The following is a 21,214-nucleotide window of genomic DNA, read 5'->3' as shown; positions in this document are numbered from 1 at the left end:
GTGTGATTGAAACGGAAAAACTTGGGGAGGGGGGAGATAAATCCCGGGTCTAGAACAAAAGAAAAAGAGGGTGGTTGGGTGACGACAAGAGGTCTTTTCTTGATAGAACAAAAATAAAATAAAATAAAAAGCCGGTTCGGGAGTTGCCGAGTTGGGTGTTTGCGATATGAAACACAGTGTCTCGCGTGTACCCTGGCAGTCAGCTGGGAACCGTCAGAGGAGTTGGTTGCTCTCCTTCACTGCTCGCAGACACACACACACACACACACACACACGTACGACCATTCCGCAATAAAGACAATTAGGAACAAAGAAAAGAAAAAAAAGTCGATGTTTTAATTGTGTGCTTCCTTTTGTCCCCGTTTTCTATTTTTATTTCATTTTTTTTTGGTCAACTATAGTCGCCATCTGTGTTTGGTATCCCGTTTGATAATCCTGAGATAGACGCCTTTGATCGGGCGTATCTGACGATTCTGTGTGTTGCTGATGTGTTGTCATCTCGTCGATTGAGTTACGTAGCCTCAAAAACACATCAGGAAGTTGAAATTTCCCGAGAAGAAAAGTTGAAAGGCGAACGACGATAACAGGCAACCTCCAAAAATGGCGACGTCCGACCAGATTCAAGGAGAGCTGGAACTTGGCTATCAACACACGCTGGTGAGTGCAAGACGGATTGTTTATTCAGTTGGTTTTTTTTATCGAGTCTTTGTCTGTGAATAGTACAAGTCCTGGTTATTGTGTATTATGTAAATCTCGAAGGCAATGCCATTCGATCAACAAGTCGACCTTGAGACTATTTCAAAAGCAGTTTGATTTAAATGCTCTTTTTTTCCAAGTATTTATCGTTTTAGAAAGTCCTTGCTGCGTTTCGATTGCGAATGCGGAAATTGCTAAACGAGTGACTTTGCATGTCGCTATGTAAACTTTAACAGGTGTTTAACAAAAAGGCCCGTTATAAACATGAAAGTTGAACCAACTTTTATTGTATTCCGTTTATAACTTGACCTTATGTATTCAGAAAAGAATCCTTTTTTGGGGTGGAAACATTTGCTTCCTTTCGGGTGCCGATGACCTGCAATTAAGAATTTTTTATTTCACGGCCAAAAGGAGTTAGACGTGCCAGGTACGACTATGCAAAATAGAAAGAAAGGTACAGAAAAGCAAAGTGGCGGCCACCTTGTTGACGTTCACAACAGCCGCAGGGCTTCGCAGCTAACAGGAGTGGTCACATTTTGGGGTAGATGCCGCAGGGTTGAAGGTGGGTGAAGTTTTACGTCGTGATCGTGTTGTTGCCAAGTCAAAAACGCCTTCCTTTTTTTTATTTTTAAAAATTCTTTTATGTGTTAAACAGCTTTTAAAATTCTATAACACAGTTTTCCTTAGTCATGACCAGATAATGGAGTTGAGTGAATTCAATCTTCCTTTTTTTTTTGCGAGGAGAAATTGCACTTTTTCTGTCCCAATTATCACGAGTAATCACGTAGCGCGTGATTCAAATTAAACATGTGAGAGTCTTAAGATTGACCTGATTTATCAAAAGTAGATAGGGTAGGGGGCGGGGTCACCGTGTACGCTTAATCCCTTCATCATTTCTTGCACAGAATTCGATTGGGCGCGTGACGCGGCCACGCTAAAGCACGATGCGATAAAAATTGTAAGCGAGCATCACACGAACGGGAGACACCTGATTCTTTTATTTTTCAGTCTGAACAGACTGTGTAATCAAAACAATAATCTTAGATCATGTGATGATGAACTCTTATCACTTGTGCGCGTGACGTTCGGACACATGCCGCTAACGGGCGGCCGTCAGCTCTTTAAGGACATTTTCCCATTATTGGGCGTTTTTTAAATCGTAGATATCAAACAATTTCAAGAGTTACGTCATCGTTAAATGTCCTCACTCGGATGTTTTTTCTCTCTTCAACCAATCGAAATGTTTTTCACTGTGATGCCTTTGCTTTTCTATTAGAATTTTTTAAAACTTAAAAAACATTTTTCAGCACTTTACACGCGTGCTGTTGCATTGATTCACGCTTTGGGGGCAGTGACTCGCCTGAAACAACTTTTCTACACATGTATAGGCAGACGCCTCGCGGATGCCGACACCTTATTTTTCACATCCTTTTTGGGGGGCAATCAGAGAACACTTACTTTCACTCGTTGCTATGAAGACGGCCTAGCCAAAGGGTTTCAATTTCTTTAGGTTTTTTCGGCGTTGCGTCAGTTTTGTTGCAAGCGGAAGGCTATTGCGTAATGCATTATTCAAATGAAACGGGATGGGTTCTGGTTGATTACATGGCAGGAGGGAAAAGATGTTTGTGCAAAAATATAAACTTTCTCATCACTACAGCAGTCGGGCCCACTGGTAAATTTTTATCTGTTGGGCATAATGTCGGCTCTCTCTCTGATGGATGACCAGCCATGCGGAACCTTTTCCTGGGGAAGGAAAGTTTTTTTTTTCGAGATGTTGCGAATGTCCGCCATACAGAAAAAAATGTTATTAATCTATTTAAAGGAATAGGAGAGAAAGTTCACCATTTTCTCCTGATCAACTGTGTTTTTTTTTCTCTTTTAGAAACGGAAAGTCGTGAATTTTTTCAAAACGTGTAATCTTTATAGAGAAACAAGTTGGACTGGAAGGAGAAAGCGCCCTTTATTTTTTCTTAAAGTGGACTATTATCCCACATTTTTGTTAACACTGTCATAGTAAATTAAGGTCACTATTTTATTTTGTTCAGTCGTTGTCTGTGAAATGGACGATTCTTGATGTTTATTCAAAAGCTGCTGCAGGTCGGGCGCTGATTATGCGCAGGTCCCAATAGGAGATGTGCTCTACACGAAGCAAATTGCCGAACCGAGGAAAAAAGCACAATCACGGTTGTTTTTGTTTACAGCTTTAGAAAATCGCCATCGTTCTGATAGCAGACAGTAAATAAAACACATCACGAGGTGCTGACGAAACCGGATCAGAATCTTATCTATGGGGTTTTTCTTTAAGTATTACTTTACAAATCAAAGCGTCGAGGTACATTCATCATTTATTTTTCTGTCCGTTTGATTAAGCGTCTAACCTCTCCCTTTTGGAAAGAAAAAACCCGTTTCTTTGTATGACTGTGCGTGTTTGCGGGAGTCGGCGTACCAGTCGGTGCCATGAACGCGCGGAATCCCGCTGGTGAAGACCTACTTTGAATTGGCCCTTTTTTTTTTGTGGGTAGTTTTTTTTATTTACATATATTTTTTTCTGGGATTATATCCTTTTCTTTTTGTTGCTTTACAATGTTTCTACATTATTATCGTTCTGCGTGTATTCAGTCGAGTAGTTTTAGTTGTAATTTCTTCGAGAAGAAACCGCTGGTGGGTATGTAATACGTGGAAGAGACACTAGCGGAAAAACGACTGGCGGCCATGGAATTATCTTTTTTCATGTTGTGGTTGATGGAATTTCCCGACGACGTAATGGCACATTTCCTGAAGGATATTTTATTAAAGCTCAAATGCGTGCAAGTTGACCGTGAACTTTTAACGCATCCCACTGTGTAGATTCAAACCGGACCTACCAATATCTCAATGGGATATCCGGAGATAATTCCATTCTTTAAACGACTTGTCTCTTTGCCTTTCACCCCCCCTCCCGCAACTGCAAACGCAATAAAAGGAAAGCAGGGCTTTTTAGATTGTCTTGTATCTTGGCGGGTTTTTTTTTAAAGAACAACAGTCTTGAGTCAAGGTCTGGGCAGGACTCTTGACGCTTTTATTTCTGGCATGAATTTCTAATTCCAAGTATTCAAATACGAATATCCGCCGATTCACGAGACCCAAAGAAAAAAACAGAAAGGAATCTGAATAGCACGATTGACATGTGTCTTTTCTGCCAACATTTTCTCCGAGGCTTTTTCTTCTCTACAAGGAATTAGTAAGGCCCCTTTATTTGGATGTCGACAAACATTCAGGTTTTCTTAGCCTAGCCAAACATTTCGATTTCCATTTTCGTCAAGCTTCCTCTTCCCACCAGCCTTGGTTCCAATATTTTGTTGTTGTTTTTTTTTGCATCCTTCCCGAGCTTTCAATTACATTTCACAAAACGTAAAATAACGTGAATGGCCATTGTAAAAGTCTCGCGATTGTCACGCGGGAGACGTCAAGGTTTACCTTGTTCTTGATTCAACTTTGCTATCGAGTCCTTAACCACGGCCGATATTATCTACCTTACGTAAATTATAGAAGGTTTTTGCATTTTAAAATTTAAACCAGTAATTGCAAGTCTCTCTGTACGTCCTAAGAACCGGTTTGTTCGAACTGCGGCAACCTTGTATAGAATGTAGCAAAAAACCCAAAAGACCTTGGCGTGCTCTCATTCGACCTGCTAACAAAAGAGGTTTTCCCCCATAAAGCAGGTGACGAAACAAGAGACGAGCGCTCGTGTTTGTACGAGCAACATGTGGGAAATCCTAAAGAAGAAAGCACTCCGCCCCATCGCCTCAAGCCGTTAGTCTTTTTCGTTCGTTCGTGAACAGACAGCCCTTTTTTAATTCAATGAACAACATCCCGACGTTTGAAATTCCCATAGTCAAGTTAATCAGGATATATGGGCGGGCAACCAATCATATACTTGTGTTTTGCTTGGCATTAAGACAGAAATGATTCCGCTAGCAGGAAGGCTCCTTATTCAGTGTGTGTGTGTGTGTGTGTGTGTAGGGCACTCCGTGTACATATTTGTCCACATCGTCTATCGAACTTCCTCTCCCCGTTCTTGAGTCATTGCGGTCGAGTGTTTCCGTTTCTTGTTTTTGTTTTTCCGACCCGGACGATGAATGCGGTTCGAGTGCATTGACGTCATGTATTCAAAACTGTGATCTAGTTTATTTATTTAAATAATCTGCTGAGAGGTGAAGACGTGGTTGAGCATGATTTATAATTGACTGAAAGCGGAAAACAACACCAGCAGTCCATCTTTTTGTGGGATAAAACGGCACGCTTCTCAATTCAGGCTCTTTTCAGTCTACCCTAGAAAATATGTATTTTACCACAAAAGGAAAAAGAAGGATGTCTTAAACAGATTCACGAACACACGGCACCATTTTGGGGCTTTGGAATAACTCTTTTTTAATGAATAGCGTCAAGGTTTCCCCCAACTCTATTTTTAAAAAGTTTTTTTCTTGTTATACAAGAGCTATAGAATTCTGAGAGCCATCATCAATTGGTCAAGGAATATTGTTAGTATATTTTGAAACCATCTGCTTGTTCGTAAGGTTGTTGTGTTTTTCCACGTAGTACGAATGGCCTAACCTTGTCCCATATAAATGACCGAGGCCTTTCTATATGCGCCCATCTGGCTTTTTGGGGTTGGCACCGTTTTTATTGCGTGTACCGTTGGATGGTTTAAAGAAGTCGATGCCAAATTTGACAGTTAAGATCTCGAGAAAAATGTCCCGCTGACTAGTGGGCCAGGACAAAAATTTGCATCTTTTTTTTTTTCTCTTTCTAGTTTCGAATTTTTCAGACATCTTTCCCTGACATCGATACCTTATATTAACAATTCTGAAGAAAACAATCGGAACATTTTTTTTCTTGCCTAAAAACTAGTTTCTCTGTTGTTTTTCAAGCCCTTTGAAAGATTAGAAACAAATCCTTATTTAGAAGAGAGTGCAGGGTACACTGCACTAGCTGGCAGCTATCAAGGCTGCTTTGCAAGTGACTGCATAAAAACTATGTGCCATTCGCGTGTAAATAGAACCAAGGTGGAAAAACGTCATCGAAGGAATTTTATTTTTATACGATGATTCGCAAGTAAAAAAAAAAAAAAAAGTGAAAGTATTGCTACCCGTAAAATTAGTTTTAATGGCCGTGCAGAAATTATAGCGAGGGTCAATCCAAATATCGAGGTGAACTTACCTGTCTGGGACGCACACACGCAAAAAAAAAAGGCAATTTACCTGGGGGGGTTCACCTTTCACTAATAGTTGTTGTTTAATTAGTCATTGGGGCTTGGCCTAGCTCCTAAAGCTGAATGTGTATCAGCTCCATGATCAGAAATAAACAGCATCCGCTTAGTACTTTTTACTAGTGGAATAAAGTCTCATAGGACAAGGTCTACGCTAATTTTTTTTTTTTCAATTTATTTTAACCCAAATGTCTTGAGATTTTAATTTTAGCCAAGGATAAATAATATTGGCTATCATCTCTTTCGATTCAAATGATATGTCGCCAAAATCTGTCGTCAAATTCCATCCCGCTACGCTTCACATGTGATCGATCGTGGCGTGAAAAGACGTTTTGCCGACTAGTAGTTCTAAATTAACCCGAAAAAAAATGTAAAAAAAGATTCCCATATAGAAAAGTTGTTTGTACTTGGGTAAATATGAATAATAAAACGGTCGTTGGCCGGTGCGTTGCGTCACACATTTGAACGATCGCGAGAGGTTCTTGATTTAGTCCATTTAGTCCCGCAATGTTTTTCTGTGTGACGAAATCGGCCATCTTTTTGGTTAAAATCCTATAGCTTACATTTCCGAGGATGTGTGTGTGTGTGTGTTTTCGCGTTCGAAGGTCTTGCGGGAGTTCCAAAACCTAATTTTAAACCGCGCTGGCTCGACGCCCGTCACACACTGAGGTTTTTAGCATGGCGTGTCGTGTGTCCATAGATCGCGCGTTTGATTTTTCGGATGTTGGCGAACTTTTTTGTGTGTGTGTGTGTTGTTGTCTTGTTTTTTAATGTGCGAGAAACGAGGGGGGGTCTCTTCACTGGAACTTGCGAGTTAGGCAGTCTGAGTACGTGTGTCACGCGGCTAAGAAGTTCAATCGTCCGGCTCTTTTTTTTGCTTCGAGGCCGATCATCGTCTAAAGAGACGATGTGGCCTAGTCCGAGGTGCGACGTAATGAATCGGAATCCCGAACTCATTGATATCGACTCCAACTTTAACTACGTTTTTACGCTGGTACTTTCTGCATGACAATGCCCTCCCCTGATGAATTGCTATCGTTTTTATGTCCCTTTTTTTTTTTTTTGGCTCTGCCTGAATGGAGGACTCGTTTTCGTCTTCCTGATGACAAAAACATTTTCACCGGACGTTGAACTGTGCTAGCAGACCATTCGTGATTCGTGCTGCTGTTGAGAAAGTTTTATGCAACACCAGTACGATGTGCAGTTGCTGGAACTCGGTTGATTATGCTTTCCCCTCAATCGTGTGGTGATTGTGTGTTCACTAGTGGTCGCATTTTATCCCTCCCCCCTCGATGACGATGACCTGCATTTGGAATGTTACTCACGTCCTAACCTGCAATTGGCCCGCGTGCAAAAAGTGTTTCTTTTTGTTCATACCCAGTGAATTATTTGAGCCCTGCTGTCGTCATTTGACTTATAACGCATCTTTTGCTTGTATACTTTTATTTTGATACGATGCGTCAAATTAAAACAAGATGTACGGACGCTATTCGCGGAGTCTTGGAGAATACGCGCGACAACAAGCGGCCGAGCTTCGCGAAGCCGAGAAGACACGCAAAAAGGAGGAAAAGCAGCGGAGCAAAGAGTTGCGCACCTACCGCGGCAAATGGACTTCACGCTTCCTTCGGCTCATTTCCTTCATTTGGCGAAATACCTTTGCCAAAATAGGAGAAGATTGGGTTTTCCTCGCATTGCTCGGCATTATTGTGGCCATGTTGAGCTACATCATGGACTACGGTATCGTCATGTGCAACAATGGTAAGTTCATCATTTCCTTCTTTTGTCAATTCAAATCGATGTCAATAAATTAATCAAAAACGTTTCAATTTGATAGCGCGCGTTTGGATGTATCGCGATTTGACGACGCATCCGTTTTTGCAGTACCTGGCCTGGATCTGTTTGCCCGTCTTTCTCGTCCTGTTTTCGGCCGGCTTCGTTCACATCCTGGCACCGCAAGCCATCGGTATGTTATTGTGCTGCACACACACACTCTTTTACTCTCCTCTTTATCTTGTCTTTCTTCACATCCTGGCCGACGCGGAATATTTACACTAAAATGAATAACGGGTCTGTTTTGTGTTTCCGCTTCAAACTGGATCTACAACGGGATACGGTAGCGTGTACTATGTAGTGTCGGCATCGTTTATCAGCTTGTATCTCGGGGTGTTGTACGGTAATTCGCACAAGGAAAAAAAAATGAGAGCCCCGATTGTCACGTCAATCTTCAATGTTTGATGATGCACTCGATTTTCCTCCATCTGTGATGTGGGGTGTCTATATACGTACTTTACAATGCCTTTCGTGCAGCTCAATCCCCATCGGTTATTCCTGGCCCATATTTTGAAAATTGTTTTACATATCTTTCCTTCTTTCTTTTTTCTGTTCTAGGTTCGGGGATTCCTGAGATGAAAACCATTTTGCGAGGCGTTGTTTTGAAAGAATATTTAACCTTCCGCACTGGAGTCGCTAAAGTAGTAGCACTCACAGCTGCGCTGGGCTCTGGAATGCCGTTGGGTAAAGAGGTAATAAACGGCTTCGTAGACCCTCTCAGATGAAAGTGATGCTTATCAATGTTTTATTCGGGATCGCACAGGGTCCGCTGGTGCATATTGCCAGTATTGTAGCCACCCTCATGTCCAAAATGGTCACGTCGTTCAAAGGAATTTATGAAAATGAATCGAGAAACAGCGAAATGTTGGCCGCTGCTTGCGCTGTGGGTGTGTCGTGCAATTTCGGCGCTCCCATTGGAGGTCAGTCTGCATACGTAGTATCATCCAGTTTCGATAGCTGACGATTTAATTGAATGACAACAGGTGTACTGTTCAGCATTGAAGTAACTTCCGTCTACTTTGCCATCCGTAATTACTGGCGTGGATTCTTCTCCGCTGTTTTCGGCGCTCTCATGTTCAGGCTGATGGTAACACATTTTTATTGCTGCAAGCGTTACATTATTTTAACGAGTTTTTTTTTTAAATTTCCCATGTTCTAAACAGGCTTATTGGTTCTCTAATGAAGGTAAAAGTTTTATTAAGAGTTTCCACGATTTTCTTTGTATAATGAAGAATCATCCGTTTCACAGAAACTTTAACTGCCATTTTCGGAACCGATTACCATGTTGACTTCCCCTACGATCCTCAGGAACTGTTCATCTACGCTCTCGTCGGGTAAAAAAAAATGATTCATTTTACTTTGACTCGATGCAGTTGTTAACAAACTTAATTTCATGATTCTAGTGCATTTGGTGGATTGAGTGGAGCAGCATTTATCTTGTTCCATCGACGATATGTCCTGTTTATGCGAAAGAACAAGAGAATCAGTTCATTCTTGCAGAAAAAGTAAGCCATTCTTTTTTCGGCTCTTGAGGATCTAACGCAAACGTTCGTCGTTTCAATTATTGCAGCCGTTTCATCTATCCTGGTCTGATGTCGCTCTTCATTACCACCTTGTACTTCCCTTTGGGTATGGGCCAGTTCCTCGCTTCGACGCTATCCACTCGCACGCAAATTCTGCATTTATTTTCCAATTTCACTTGGGTCAGTGATGACCTGACCGTAGAACAAGCCGAAATCGTTTCCCATTGGGTCACGGAAAGTTGCAGCATCTTTGTCAACTTGAGTCTTTACATGTTGGTCACCGTAAGTGTTTTCGCAGTTATTTGCCAATCATTTTGTGGTTATTATAAAACGACTATTTTTTTTTTGTCTTTTGTTTGTTTGTTTTTTTTTTAGTTCTTTACCACCATCTGGGCTTCCACGTTGCCCGTTCCCTCCGGTACCGTGATTCCCATTTTCAAAATGGGAGCGGCTTTTGGTCGAATGATTGGTGAAGCTATGCATCTTTGGTTTCCGGAAGGTGTGCGTATCGGAGGCGCCTTGTCGCCCATTTTGCCGGGTACGTGTAGCCAACGGTTGTAATCAATGATGATGGCCAATCTGACGAAATACTTTCAATCGTTGCAGGAGGCTACGCCATCGTAGGAGCTGCAGCTTTCTCTGCCGGTTTGACCCATTCCATTTCGATTTGCGTCGTCATTTCAGAAATGACTGGCCAGATTCGCCACATAATTCCCGTCATGATTGCCGTCTTGGTTGCCAACGCCATTTCGACGCTACTGCAACCATCTCTCTACGATTCCATCATCATGATTAAGAAACTGCCCTACTTGCCAGACATTATCTCCTCCAGCAGTGGTATGCATTTTCTATTGAATTACATGGCGCAGAATGCCCTAATCTGCTCTGACTCTCTCAACAGCTGCCTACAACATTTTTGTCGAGGATTTCATGGTTGGAAATATCAAGTACATCTACAACGGCATGTCGTACAAAGAACTGAAGAACAACATAAGAGAAAGCCGCCGCGTCCGCGCCTTCCCTCTAGTCGATAACCCAAGTATGCTATACACTCTTGTTTCAGAATATCGGCAGCAATAATGAGGATTTTAATTTCTTTTTACGTTCTCCTAGCCAACATGATCTTGCTCGGTTCTATCCAGCGAACAGAGTTGATTGGCCTTATCGAGAGACATATCGGTCGTGACCGACGATTGCAAGTTGCTGCTAAAAGACAAAAAGAAGCACGAGTCAGGTAGTCTAGATTGTTGTGTTTTGTTAGCTGGAACGTCTGTTCATTTTCGATAAATAATCAGAATGTACGAGGAAGCCATGACCTCGTTGCAACTCGATCCCCCACCGTTCAGCAGAGTCAGCTTGGCACTTCCAGCACCACCCGCAGATTCTTCAGCCGTCGAAGATCCAACGAAGAAACTCGCCGAAAGACGGCCGTCTCGATTCGAAGTAGTCAAGGCAACAGAAATGGCAAACGCTGCCGATAACCAATCGCCTGGAACGGAACCCATGACGCCCAGTTCCATCCAATCGGCTGACATTGAGGATGTACGTTAGAATTTTTCTCTGTTTAAACATAATCGGGAAGATGATTATGATATACTTAATTGAATGTGCTATGATTTACAGAGAGCCTCCTTGGGCAGTCGTCCCCAAAAGTCCATTCTGAAGAGAACGAATTCTCAAACTTTGAAGTTTGCTGGACCGATGGCCACCCCTACGTTAACACCTTATTCGACCGTCACCGGAGCTGAAGGAAGGTTAGTACTTTTATTTGAAATTTATTCTCCAAAGAAAAATTAATTGATTCCGTTTTTTTTGGGGGAGTAGTAAATTCCGTGCGGCTATTGGAGCTTTCATTCGAAAATCATCGACCATGTTGGATACGTCTAAATTCGATTTCAGTGGCATCAACAGTAGTGGAACATCATTGCCAACCAGCCCCACGCCTTACAAGAAGGTCACGCTGGTAATACCAAGTTCAACATTTTAATGCTGACATAGTGTTCTAATAAGTATTGGATTGTTTCGCATTAGCCGAGAGAGAGGGTGATCGACATGACTCCGGAAGAGCAAAAACAATGGGAAGAAAGCGAAATGTTGCAGCCAGTGGATTTCACGAAATTGCACGTCGATCCTGCTCCCTTCCAGTTGGTCGAACGTACTTCGCTGCTCAAAGTTCACTCCATGTTCTCGTTGTTGGGCGTGAATCACGCCTATGTCACCACTACTGGCAGGCTTATGGGAATCGTTTCACTTAAAGAGGTACGACAAACTCCATAGAAAATCAGGCGTTTGACTTTAATTTTGGAATTCATTTTATTTATTTGTCCTGTCCCAAAAGTTACGCAAAGCCATTGAAGATGTCAACTCAGGTATCGTCCCACACAGCCACAACTTGCCAAGTCAACCCATTCATCACGGAAGAGACGTTTCACCTGGTGCTCCTATCGATATTGAACATGGTATGCATGTGAAGCACATCATCGAGTTCTCATTTTCAACGTTTTTCTTGTAAAATTTTAGGACCTGAGCCTCCTGGTTTCGACGATTCCGACTCGGATTCTGATGATACAGATTACGTTGTCGGTCCAGGCAATTCAATTGCGGTAGTGCCATCCACGGCTACTTGTTCTTCTATGGTCACAGACACCTCATCTGATAATGGATCAACTGGCATTTACATTACAAGCGATTCGCAAGATAACAGCATCAAACTGCGGGTGACTAGTGCTAGCTCTTCGGATGATGGTGCTGATGAAACCGAAAGAAAGTCTTAAAAAACTCGTTTTTTTTTCATTTTTTAAATTACCAAACACCTTTTTGTAATGTTTGTCAACTGATTAGCTATAGAAGCAGCAGTAATAAGGTGTATCGGTATTATTCCTAGCGAATAGCCAGAAGCGAATTAGATGACTGAATCAACGAAGAAAGATACAGTGCCTTGCCTTTTGTGTCTTAAAAAATACCATGCGCCCAGTTTTCAGAAAATCCAAACGAAATCAATGCGGCGTAGCCAATTTAATTGTTTTTAAAAAACAAAACTTTATTCCCGATAGATGTGTGTGTGTGTGTGTGTTTATGTAGGTGCGTATTCGTTTTGAACCTCGTGAAACTGGAACGTGTGCTTGTATTTTGTCTCTGTTATTCTTCAATGTTTTAATCTTTCCCTCGACCAACCCATCCCACATAGACTCCAAACAAAAGTCTTTTTTAATATTTTCTGGCTGTTTCCTCGCAAATTTTAAAAGATGTATCACAATTGTATTAAATTTGTATCATTTTAGTAGTGTAGAACGTTATACATGCTCGATTCGAAAAGAAAAGACCAGCAGCATGCTCGTATATGGATTTACCCATACGAAACAAGAGCCTTTTTTAAAATTTCTATGGGGACGCATCTCATAATTCATTCCCTGATCTTTTCTGAACCTCGAATCCGTTTCTTCTGCCCCTACAGTTTAGCTATTTGTGAGTATGGTAGAATTTTTGTCGAAAAGGATTTAGACCTTTCTTGTACATGTGATTGGTATAGAGTGATTGTATACAAATGATTTTAACAACGCAATAACAACCCATACACATATATTAAATAGACCGCGCCTTTCACGAAATAAAGAAATGTCTTTTTTTCCTCTTCTAACGTCTGCCGTCTGGCATTTAACGATTTTCCTTTCTCCAATAACCGATTTCCAGTTGTGTTATACAAATTATGTACGCCACCGGTGTAAAATTTTGGCAAATAAATCATCCTTCCAATGTGCTCGGCAAAGGGATTGTTCTTTTTCAACCGAGAAACCCCATCAGCAGATGTTTTGTTTCCGAATGGACATGCAGCATGTTATTCGGAAATGTGAAGGATATTGGATTACACTAGAACACCATATGTGTTACGTTGCGCTCTCAAGACGTGTTCGTAAACAAAAACAAAAGTGCTGGATGTGGTGCATTCTTCTCCACATCGTGGTGTTGTTTCGTAAAACAAACGAGTTGCATAACATACGAGCTGGAGAGGATCGTTTTTCAATAGGTCGGCAGACGAAAAATTAGGTCGATCTTTCGCTTTTTAGCAGTTTTTAAAGCCACAATGCCATTATGATGTGAACTTTGCTAGGATTTCAATTACTAGGTCAGCTAATAACAGGAAATTGTATACAAGGTGATAAACTCGAAAATTACGCCCATATATTTCTGGTAAGTTCGCTGAACTTGCGTTTCTTACCACCCCTACATTTCAAAACATTAAATAGCAGACAACACTGTGAAAAAAAAGCTGTTAGGGAGGCTCAATAAATTCGTCAATGTCGATGTCTGATGTATACTAAAATGGATTGAGATCTCTAGCCCTGGAGCTGTGTACGTAAGTGGGGAGGTAGGTCTTGTGTATTGTATATTTAGATTTGAGTTTGTTATCGTAGACGGGTCATTCCTGTTGGTGGGGTAAAGGTGGCGCCCTGCACCTTCCATTCCTCCCCCCCTCTCCATGGCACTTGAACTCGCCCAGACAAATTCTTTTAAAAAGAAAAGAGGGTAGTAGACTAGTAGTGTATAGTGGCTAAGCAACAGTCTCTAACCCTCAGTCTCGCTTTGGATACAGCTGTGGGGAAAAGGTTGAAACTCAATAAGTGTTTGCACTTTAAAGCAAATACTGAAATTCAATTGTTTCGACTGTTTCTTCATTTAGCCTGTTAACGAAAAGAAAAACAATTAATCAAGGACATTGGTTTTCAAAACATGGCGACCGACGACAAACCACAAACATGTGAACTCGAAATGGGATACCAAACAACTGTGGTAAGTTGGAAATTCTTAATTGTTATGTTACACTGGGCCCGTACTACTTACAATTGCGAATGAAGTAAGACTGTTTTTGTCGGCTAGGACAACAAACGTTGATAATGTAGGGTCTGAACTTGTCAACTGTCATCGAGAACAAAAAGCTTACCAAGCTTAAATAGCTTCGTAGTTAATTGCCTTTAGATGTATTTTCGCATGTTAATCTGAAGTAGCGGTTTCATTGTTTCCTAGAAGTTTAAGGGTAAAACATAGCGATAGCTCAGTGTCGAACTCCCCCAATCCTCTCGATGACCCTCTCGTCGAGGTGCTTTTATTTTTAGTTTTGGCCTTGCCAAACGAAGAACACAAAGATGCTCGAGGACAGTGATCGGCTCGACCTTGCTTGACTGTCATAGCCTTTTGTGTTGTTTTTTTTGTGCAGGGAATGCAGGCAGAGAAATCTGACAGGTTCCAAATAACGCCCATTGCCTTAGTTCATTGAACTTTACAGCATTTGTCTTCAGGGAATTATTTAATCTCACGATTGGTTTATTTCTTCCAGTTATCTCTTTGTTCATTGATACTCCACATCTATGCGTTAGTTATTTAGCCGTCACCGCCAGTTTAAAGGCTTAGCTGCTTTCCCCTCTTAGCCGCAAGCTAGAAGTGAAAACGACCCCATTTTCTTGTATAACTAAGGGCATCCAACGGTGTGGCAGAAGCTATTGTTAACCTCAAACTATACACGTCCTTGCGGTCAAAGAAAGGAAATAAAAAACACATGGGGAAAACCCTTTCGTGAAACCCCTCTTTTTACTTCGGCCTATTTCCCATTAGCCTGGGGTCACACTTAACAAACAGTGTAAAAGAAATCTTTGTTCTACCCACATACTTTGCCCAGTCTGTAAGCTAGAGAGAGATGCTTTGTTGGGTGGCCAAGCAGTTGGCCAGACGATACGGGGTATTGTGTGTCATCTTATTACCAACGCCGATCGCATGGGAAGTAGACAAAGAATGAAGTTTGACCGGTTCAATCCGATTCAGATACACGTGTATCTCAGTCTGTTGTGGAACGAAAGGCCATAGAAATGATGAATGAACGCGTTATCCCAAAACAAGATCTCGGATGATAGTCTCTCTCTCGTACACTGCTCTCGTAGAAGCTGGTTTACAAACAGTAACCATATTCTCGAGATCTCATCATGCATGATGCACTTTTCTCAGTTCCCATTGAAAGAAATTGAAAAAAGCCGGTACAAACCAGAACAAGCAAAGTGACTATCTTCACAGCGAAAGGAAAAGCAAACCCATATAATTGGACAAATTGATTACCACATTAGACATTAATAACTTTCATTCTCTCCTCGTGTTACCGTCCGCTCGTAAATCACACAGAGGCGACTTTGTTCATTAAACTGGCTGGACATTTCATCCATTATTACTTCATCATTAACCAGGTTATTGTCCATCGTTATTGAAAACCAAGCTACTTCCTGGCTATTACATAATCAATTGACTGCAATTGCCCGATAATGCGGTCAAAACACCCTTTTCTTTTCCCCAGTCTATTTTTTTTTTGAGGGCTAATGACTTTTGGTATCGGTGTTATGGGGTATGCGTGGATCCTTCTTCCTCCGTCTTCCTGCTGATGGAAGCAAAGAGGGAGGGCGTTTGGAAGATGAGTTGTGTTTACGCTGCTCTCCGATTGGACAGCTAGTAGAGCAGCTCAGATCGATTGCAGTTTACAAGTCCTTGGGCTTTGAATGATGACTTCACATCCTCCTACACGATGAGGCCATCAACACTTGTCACAGATCATCGTGACTCTTCGTCTGATTGGACGAAAGTGAAGACGAGTCGTCTAGGGAAAACTGAATAAATGCAAGAGTTGATTTGAAGTTGAACATCAGTACGAAGATTGTTAAACTTTTGTGATTCGCACTGATTGCTGCCTAGTCATTTAAACCGTAATTTTTTTCGTTTTCGTTTTTTTATTTAATTGATCGTGGCGTTTGGTGCTATGCCAAGATGTATGGTCGATACACTAGGAGTTTGGGTGAATACGCCCGCGAACAAGCTGCAGAATTGCGCCAAATGCAAAAGAATCACAAAAGGGAGGAAAAGATAAGAAATAAGGAGCTACGTTCTTATCAAGGCAAATGGACTTCGCGATTCTTCCGTTTAATATCCTTTTTATGGCGACACACGTTCGCCAAAATCGGCGAAGATTGGGTCTTTTTGGCGCTCCTCGGTAGCATCATGGCTTTGCTGAGCTACATCATGGATTACGGAGTCAGTCTATGCAACACGGGTAAGTTAATTCTCTTCCAAAAAAATGTTTAACCAGGGCTACTAAATTTTTTAATTTTTAGCGCGCATGTGGATGTATTTTGAACTGGCTACGCATCCAACCGAACGCTATCTAGCTTGGATTTGTTTGCCCGTCTTCCTCGTCCTCTTTTCCGCTGGATTTGTCTACTTGGTAGCTCCACAAGCTATAGGTAATTTTTACTTTCTCTTAACTTACGATTCATTTGCTAAAAGCAAATTATTTTGTTTAATTTATTTCAGGTTCCGGAATTCCAGAGATGAAAACTATTCTGCGAGGTGTCGTTCTCAAAGAATATTTGACATTCCGCACTGGAGTGGCGAAAATTGTAGCTTTAACGGCCGCGCTAGGTAGTGGCATGCCATTAGGCAAAGAGGTATAATTATTTTTTAGTAGTTTAAACATTTTACCGTTAGAATAATCGTTGATATTTTTTTTTAGGGCCCGCTAGTACATATTGCCAGTATCGTGGCTACACTCATGTCAAAACTTGTGACGTCTTTCAAGGGAATCTACGAAAACGAGTCGAGAAACAGCGAAATGTTGGCGGCTGCATGCGCTGTAGGTGTGTCCTGTAATTTTGCTGCACCAATTGGAGGTAATTAACTTTGTTGGGTCAGGTTAGTTTTTTTCCTATTCATAAATTTTTTTTTTATTTCTCTCATAGGGGTACTGTTTAGTATTGAAGTCACGTCCGTTTATTTCGCCATTCGTAATTATTGGCGCGGCTTCTTTTCCGCAGTGTTTGGCGCTCTCATGTTTCGGCTCTTGGTACGATGCATTTCATATTAAAATTCTTTCTAATTGGCTCGTTCACTAAAATCTGGTTTTATTTTCCTTATTTGTATACAGGCTTACTGGTTTGAGACAGAAGGTAAAAAAAAATTTGTCCATGATTTCCTTCAATTTTCCCCCATATTAACATTAATGAATAATCTCCTATCTAATTTGTTATTTTTAACAAACAGAAACCTTGACGGCAATGTTTCGGACTGACTTTCGAGTTGATTTTCCTTATGATCCCCACGAGCTTTTTATCTATGCATTGATTGGGTGAGATAATTGATGTTTATTGCTATAGTCAACACCTCATTATCATCTCATTGCACATAATTTTATCGACCTCTTTGGCATTTTGACATTAGGGCTTTTGGTGGCTTATCGGGAGCCCTTTTTGTGTTATGTCACAGGAAGTACGTCCTATTCATGCGGAAAAATAAAAGGATCAGTGCGTTTCTTCAAAAGAAGTAAGTCGCATTATTTTTTGAATCGTCTTATTTTACGTTTGGTCTCTGATTGCCAAAATCAACAACAAACAACTCGCCTTTCCTTTGGACTTACCCTTTTTGTTTCATTCGATCCCACTAGTCGTTTTATCTATCCGGCTGTGGTTTCGCTTTTCATCGCAACCTTGTACTTTCCGCCGGGCTTGGGACAGTTCTTGGTATCAACCTTGACGACGAGACAACAGATTATGAGCTTGTTCTCCAACTTCACCTGGATGGGCGATGATTTGACGGCAGAGCAATCTGAAATTGTTTCTCACTGGACAAATGAGTACAGCAATCTTTTTGTTACGCTTGGGATCTACATGGCCACAACGGTATTCGCGTTAAACACTACACACGAATAATTTACAGGAAACTAACGGTTGTTTGTTTTCATAGTTTTTTCTGACAGTTTTAGCTTCTACCCTTCCAGTCCCATCCGGCAGTCTCATCCCAATTTTTAAGATAGGAGCAGCTTTCGGGCGTATCATTGGCGAGGCTATGCATCTCTGGTTTCCCGAAGGTATCCGTATAGGATCCATCATATCACCTGTCCTCCCAGGTAATGAGATAGTCCAGTATTCGCCTGTTCGAGAATTGTATGCAAAATGGAGATTAAACCGTTGGCTTTTCACCCGTTTCAGGAGGATACGCTATTGTAGGAGCTGCTGCATTTTCGGCTGGCGTGACCCATTCCATCTCGATTTGCGTTGTTGTCTCCGAAATGACTGGCCAGATCCAACACATCATCCCTGTCCTAGTGGCTGTCTTGGTTTCTAATGCCATTTCTACTCTGTTACAACCATCTCTTTACGATTCAATTATCATGATCAAGAAACTGCCCTACTTGCCGGGCATCATATCCTCCAGCAGTGGTATTTTTCGTTCAGAAAAGTTGAAAATTCGATCAAAATAACAGCTGATTTTCCTTAACAGCTGCTTACGAGATTTTCGTCGAAGATTTTATGAATCGTAACATCAAGTACATTTGGAATGGCATGACTTTCGCAGAGCTGAAAGCCGTTATAAGGGAAAGACAGAAAATCCGCTCTTTTCCGCTTGTGGACAACCCAAGTTTGTTACTTCCTGAATATTTAGCAATTTTCCCATAATCATGATTCCTTCAACTCTGCAGGAAACATGGTTCTCCTTGGATCAATTCAACGCGGTGAGCTGATCGAGCTTGTAAAGCGTCACGTTGGGCATGAACGCCGCATGAAAGTGGCCGCGCAACGACAAATTGAAATTCAGGCGAGGTGAGATCGTGCTGGAACAAGTCCAATTTAAAAGAAAGCACGGAGTAATGTTGTAATTTCGTGCAGGAGCTGCGGTCATGTTATCCCGATAAACCTTGATCCCCCACCATGTCGTCTGGATAAAAAGAAAGAATCGCCAACGCAGGATTGCACCAAGCAACAAACTTCTCGGTTCGAAGTTGTGAAAGCGACGGATGATTTGGGTAGTGGTTCAACCGAAATTGCAATTCAGCGTTCATCGCACCAACTTCAGCAACTCCAGCTGATCACGTTATTGCCGTTACCCGAGCCGCAAACTCCCGTTTCCATTCAGTCCACTGAAACAGATGAAGTAGCATCGACCCATTGATTTGCTCTATTTAAGCGTCGCTAAAATGTCTCCCCCATTTTCATTGTAGGAAACGCAACCGAGGAAATCAATTCTGAAAAAAATTAATCGGTTCGGTTCCGGTCGGCCAACATTGTCTCAACAAGCGATCCATACAACTCCTACTTCAACGATAACCGAGGCCGAAGGAAGGTCAGTATGCTTACATTATTCATCGCCGAAAGCTGATTCTCATGAATTTTTCATCGCGCAGCAAATTCCGACAAGCCATAGGCGCTTTCATCCGCAAATCGACTGCAAATGGAGGCATATTTAATTTTTCTATTGCTGCCACATCCGCACCAAATAGTCCAAATTTGTTCAAAAACGCTGGTGCAACGGTGAGACTTTTTGTTGTTGTTTCATATTACAGAGACAGTATTTTATAAATTGTTGGTCTATGCAGAATAAATCGATTGACATGACACCCGAAGAGAAGAAAGAATGGGAAGAAAGCGAAATGCTCAAACCAGTAGACTTCCACATGTGCCACGTCGACCCTGCTCCCTTCCAACTAGTTGAACGAACCTCACTGCTCAAAGTCCATTCAATGTTCTCATTATTGGGCGTCAACCGCGCTTATGTTACGACGATTGGCCGGCTCATTGGCATAGTATCCTTATCAGAAGTGAGTCTTTTGTTTGATTCAAGCCAAAATTGCTATTTGTTAAAGCCTGCTTTTTCTGGTTTTTATTCTAGTTACGTAAAGCTATAGAAGACGTGAATTCAGGTGTGTCTCTAGCATTTCACCGCTATAGTTTTAGTAGCCAAGGGGACAACAGCGAATTCGATCTTCAAGGTGTCTCCCCGGGCGCTCCGAAAGATCTTGAAACAGGTACAAGGCGAACAACCGTATTGTTGTTTTTTTTATTTTGGGAAAATTGCAAAAGAAAAGGAAAAATTCTTACCACAAAAACGTTATTTTGGTACGCACAGGTCCCGATTTGCCCGGAGTATCGGATTCTGATTCCGAGACGGACCAAGACGAATCACCTTCATCTGCCTTTGTGATTCCGGTGCAATTTGATGTTCATCAACTGCCAGCTGTGTCGGTCAACGTAGAGAACACTGCATCAACGATCCTGCCGCAGGACAACAGCATCAAATTGATTGTGCCCAGTGGATTTGCATGCCCCAGTAGGACTGGAGAATTTTCTAACACTAATAGTAATTAAACCAGTTGTAAAATGAAACCAAACTTTCATATTTTTGATTGCAATGAAGATTGCAACAGGACTAAAAAGGCGTGGATCAGTATTAACATGTGTTATGGACTGTGTTCTTAATGGACCATCTGAAGCTAATTGCATTTAATTTCGCCTTTTTCTAAAACGTAAATACCATTGTGTGTTCCCTTTTTGCTCAAAGTGTAGATTGCTTTAGAGTCCTCTTTCAATGAATACCTCATTTTCCCCCTTCTAAACGTTTGTTGATTGAAATCTCAACAGCCGCCATTTCGTAATGCAAAGAGTTCAGTTATTCTACCAGAACTCGTCATAGTAGAATTTAAAAATGACCAACACGCTTTCATTCCGTTTTTGATTTTTGTCATTTTCAATTTCTTTTGTTCCCTGACCTGAAAGCTAAACCACTTGTTTACTACCAAGAGTTGACCTCTCGTTTCACGAGCAAGCTGTTTTGGTATGTCAAGTTCGTACCATTTATATTGTCTTTCATGTCTCATTCCTTGTTTTATTTGTATTCACGAAACGAATAGATTTTTCTTTTATGTTTATCAGTCCTTTATGTGCCATTTTATCTTTGCACCTGACATGTTTTTCTCGTAATTTATTAGCGTAAAAAGGCAGCAAAGTCTAAATGTTTTCAGCAGACGATAATAGAAATCGGTCAGAAAAATTCGATATCTGGAAAATCTTTCGTGATAGACGAGACTTTTTCACCTTTGATACTTCCCGACCCCTGGCCG

The 21,214-nt window shown here is 41.4% G+C and overlaps 2 protein-coding genes and 2 long non-coding RNA genes across 6 annotated transcripts; 2 read left to right on the top strand and 2 right to left on the bottom strand.

The window, feature by feature from the left end:
* The first annotated feature begins 156 nt into the window (after positions 1 to 156).
* LOC116915959 (chloride channel protein 2) lies at positions 157 to 13,054 on the top strand. 3 transcript variants are annotated; one of them, XM_045169697.1, is made up of 21 exons: positions 157 to 275; positions 402 to 657; positions 7,420 to 7,702; positions 7,779 to 7,907; positions 8,333 to 8,466; positions 8,538 to 8,694; positions 8,758 to 8,861; positions 8,938 to 8,959; positions 9,024 to 9,108; positions 9,178 to 9,279; positions 9,345 to 9,579; positions 9,673 to 9,835; positions 9,904 to 10,134; positions 10,199 to 10,336; positions 10,411 to 10,531; positions 10,593 to 10,839; positions 10,921 to 11,051; positions 11,122 to 11,260; positions 11,329 to 11,556; positions 11,636 to 11,756; positions 11,818 to 13,054. In XM_045169697.1, the coding sequence occupies exons 2-21, from the start codon at positions 601 to 603 to the stop codon at positions 12,069 to 12,071; spliced, it is 3,081 nt and encodes a 1,026-aa protein (XP_045025632.1). In that variant the 5' UTR covers positions 157 to 275; positions 402 to 600; the 3' UTR covers positions 12,072 to 13,054. The 3 variants fall into 3 exon arrangements, with proteins under 3 accessions (XP_045025632.1, XP_045025631.1, XP_045025630.1); XM_045169696.1 differs by having other exon boundaries at positions 184 to 657; XM_045169695.1 differs by lacking the exons at positions 157 to 275; positions 402 to 657 and adding an exon at positions 6,525 to 6,938.
* Positions 956 to 2,160, bottom strand: LOC116933308. Its single transcript, XR_004400033.2, has 2 exons — positions 1,177 to 2,160; positions 956 to 1,072 (listed from the first exon to the last, which is right to left on the bottom strand). It is a non-coding gene; the product is annotated as an uncharacterized LOC116933308 (long non-coding RNA).
* A 400-nt stretch (positions 13,055 to 13,454) lies between the features above and the next one.
* Positions 13,455 to 13,977, bottom strand: LOC116915969. Its single transcript, XR_004390360.2, has 2 exons — positions 13,866 to 13,977; positions 13,455 to 13,802 (listed from the first exon to the last, which is right to left on the bottom strand). It is a non-coding gene; the product is annotated as an uncharacterized LOC116915969 (long non-coding RNA).
* LOC116915960 (chloride channel protein 2) lies at positions 13,763 to 21,020 on the top strand. Its single transcript, XM_032921132.2, has 21 exons — positions 13,763 to 13,901; positions 13,976 to 14,085; positions 16,096 to 16,378; positions 16,440 to 16,568; positions 16,639 to 16,772; positions 16,838 to 16,994; positions 17,064 to 17,167; positions 17,249 to 17,270; positions 17,365 to 17,449; positions 17,542 to 17,643; positions 17,765 to 17,999; positions 18,064 to 18,226; positions 18,309 to 18,539; positions 18,601 to 18,738; positions 18,800 to 18,920; positions 18,987 to 19,251; positions 19,319 to 19,440; positions 19,502 to 19,628; positions 19,694 to 19,915; positions 19,987 to 20,122; positions 20,224 to 21,020. The coding sequence occupies exons 2-21, from the start codon at positions 14,026 to 14,028 to the stop codon at positions 20,460 to 20,462; spliced, it is 3,075 nt and encodes a 1,024-aa protein (XP_032777023.2). The 5' UTR covers positions 13,763 to 13,901; positions 13,976 to 14,025; the 3' UTR covers positions 20,463 to 21,020.
* Positions 21,021 to 21,214: the final 194 nt, after the last annotated feature.

The sequence above is a fragment of the Daphnia magna genome, linkage group LG2 (assembly GCF_020631705.1).
Source record: "Daphnia magna isolate NIES linkage group LG2, ASM2063170v1.1, whole genome shotgun sequence".
In the NCBI taxonomy this organism is placed as follows: domain Eukaryota; kingdom Metazoa; phylum Arthropoda; class Branchiopoda; order Diplostraca; family Daphniidae; genus Daphnia; species Daphnia magna.
This window is presented reverse-complemented; position numbering and strand designations above follow the sequence as displayed.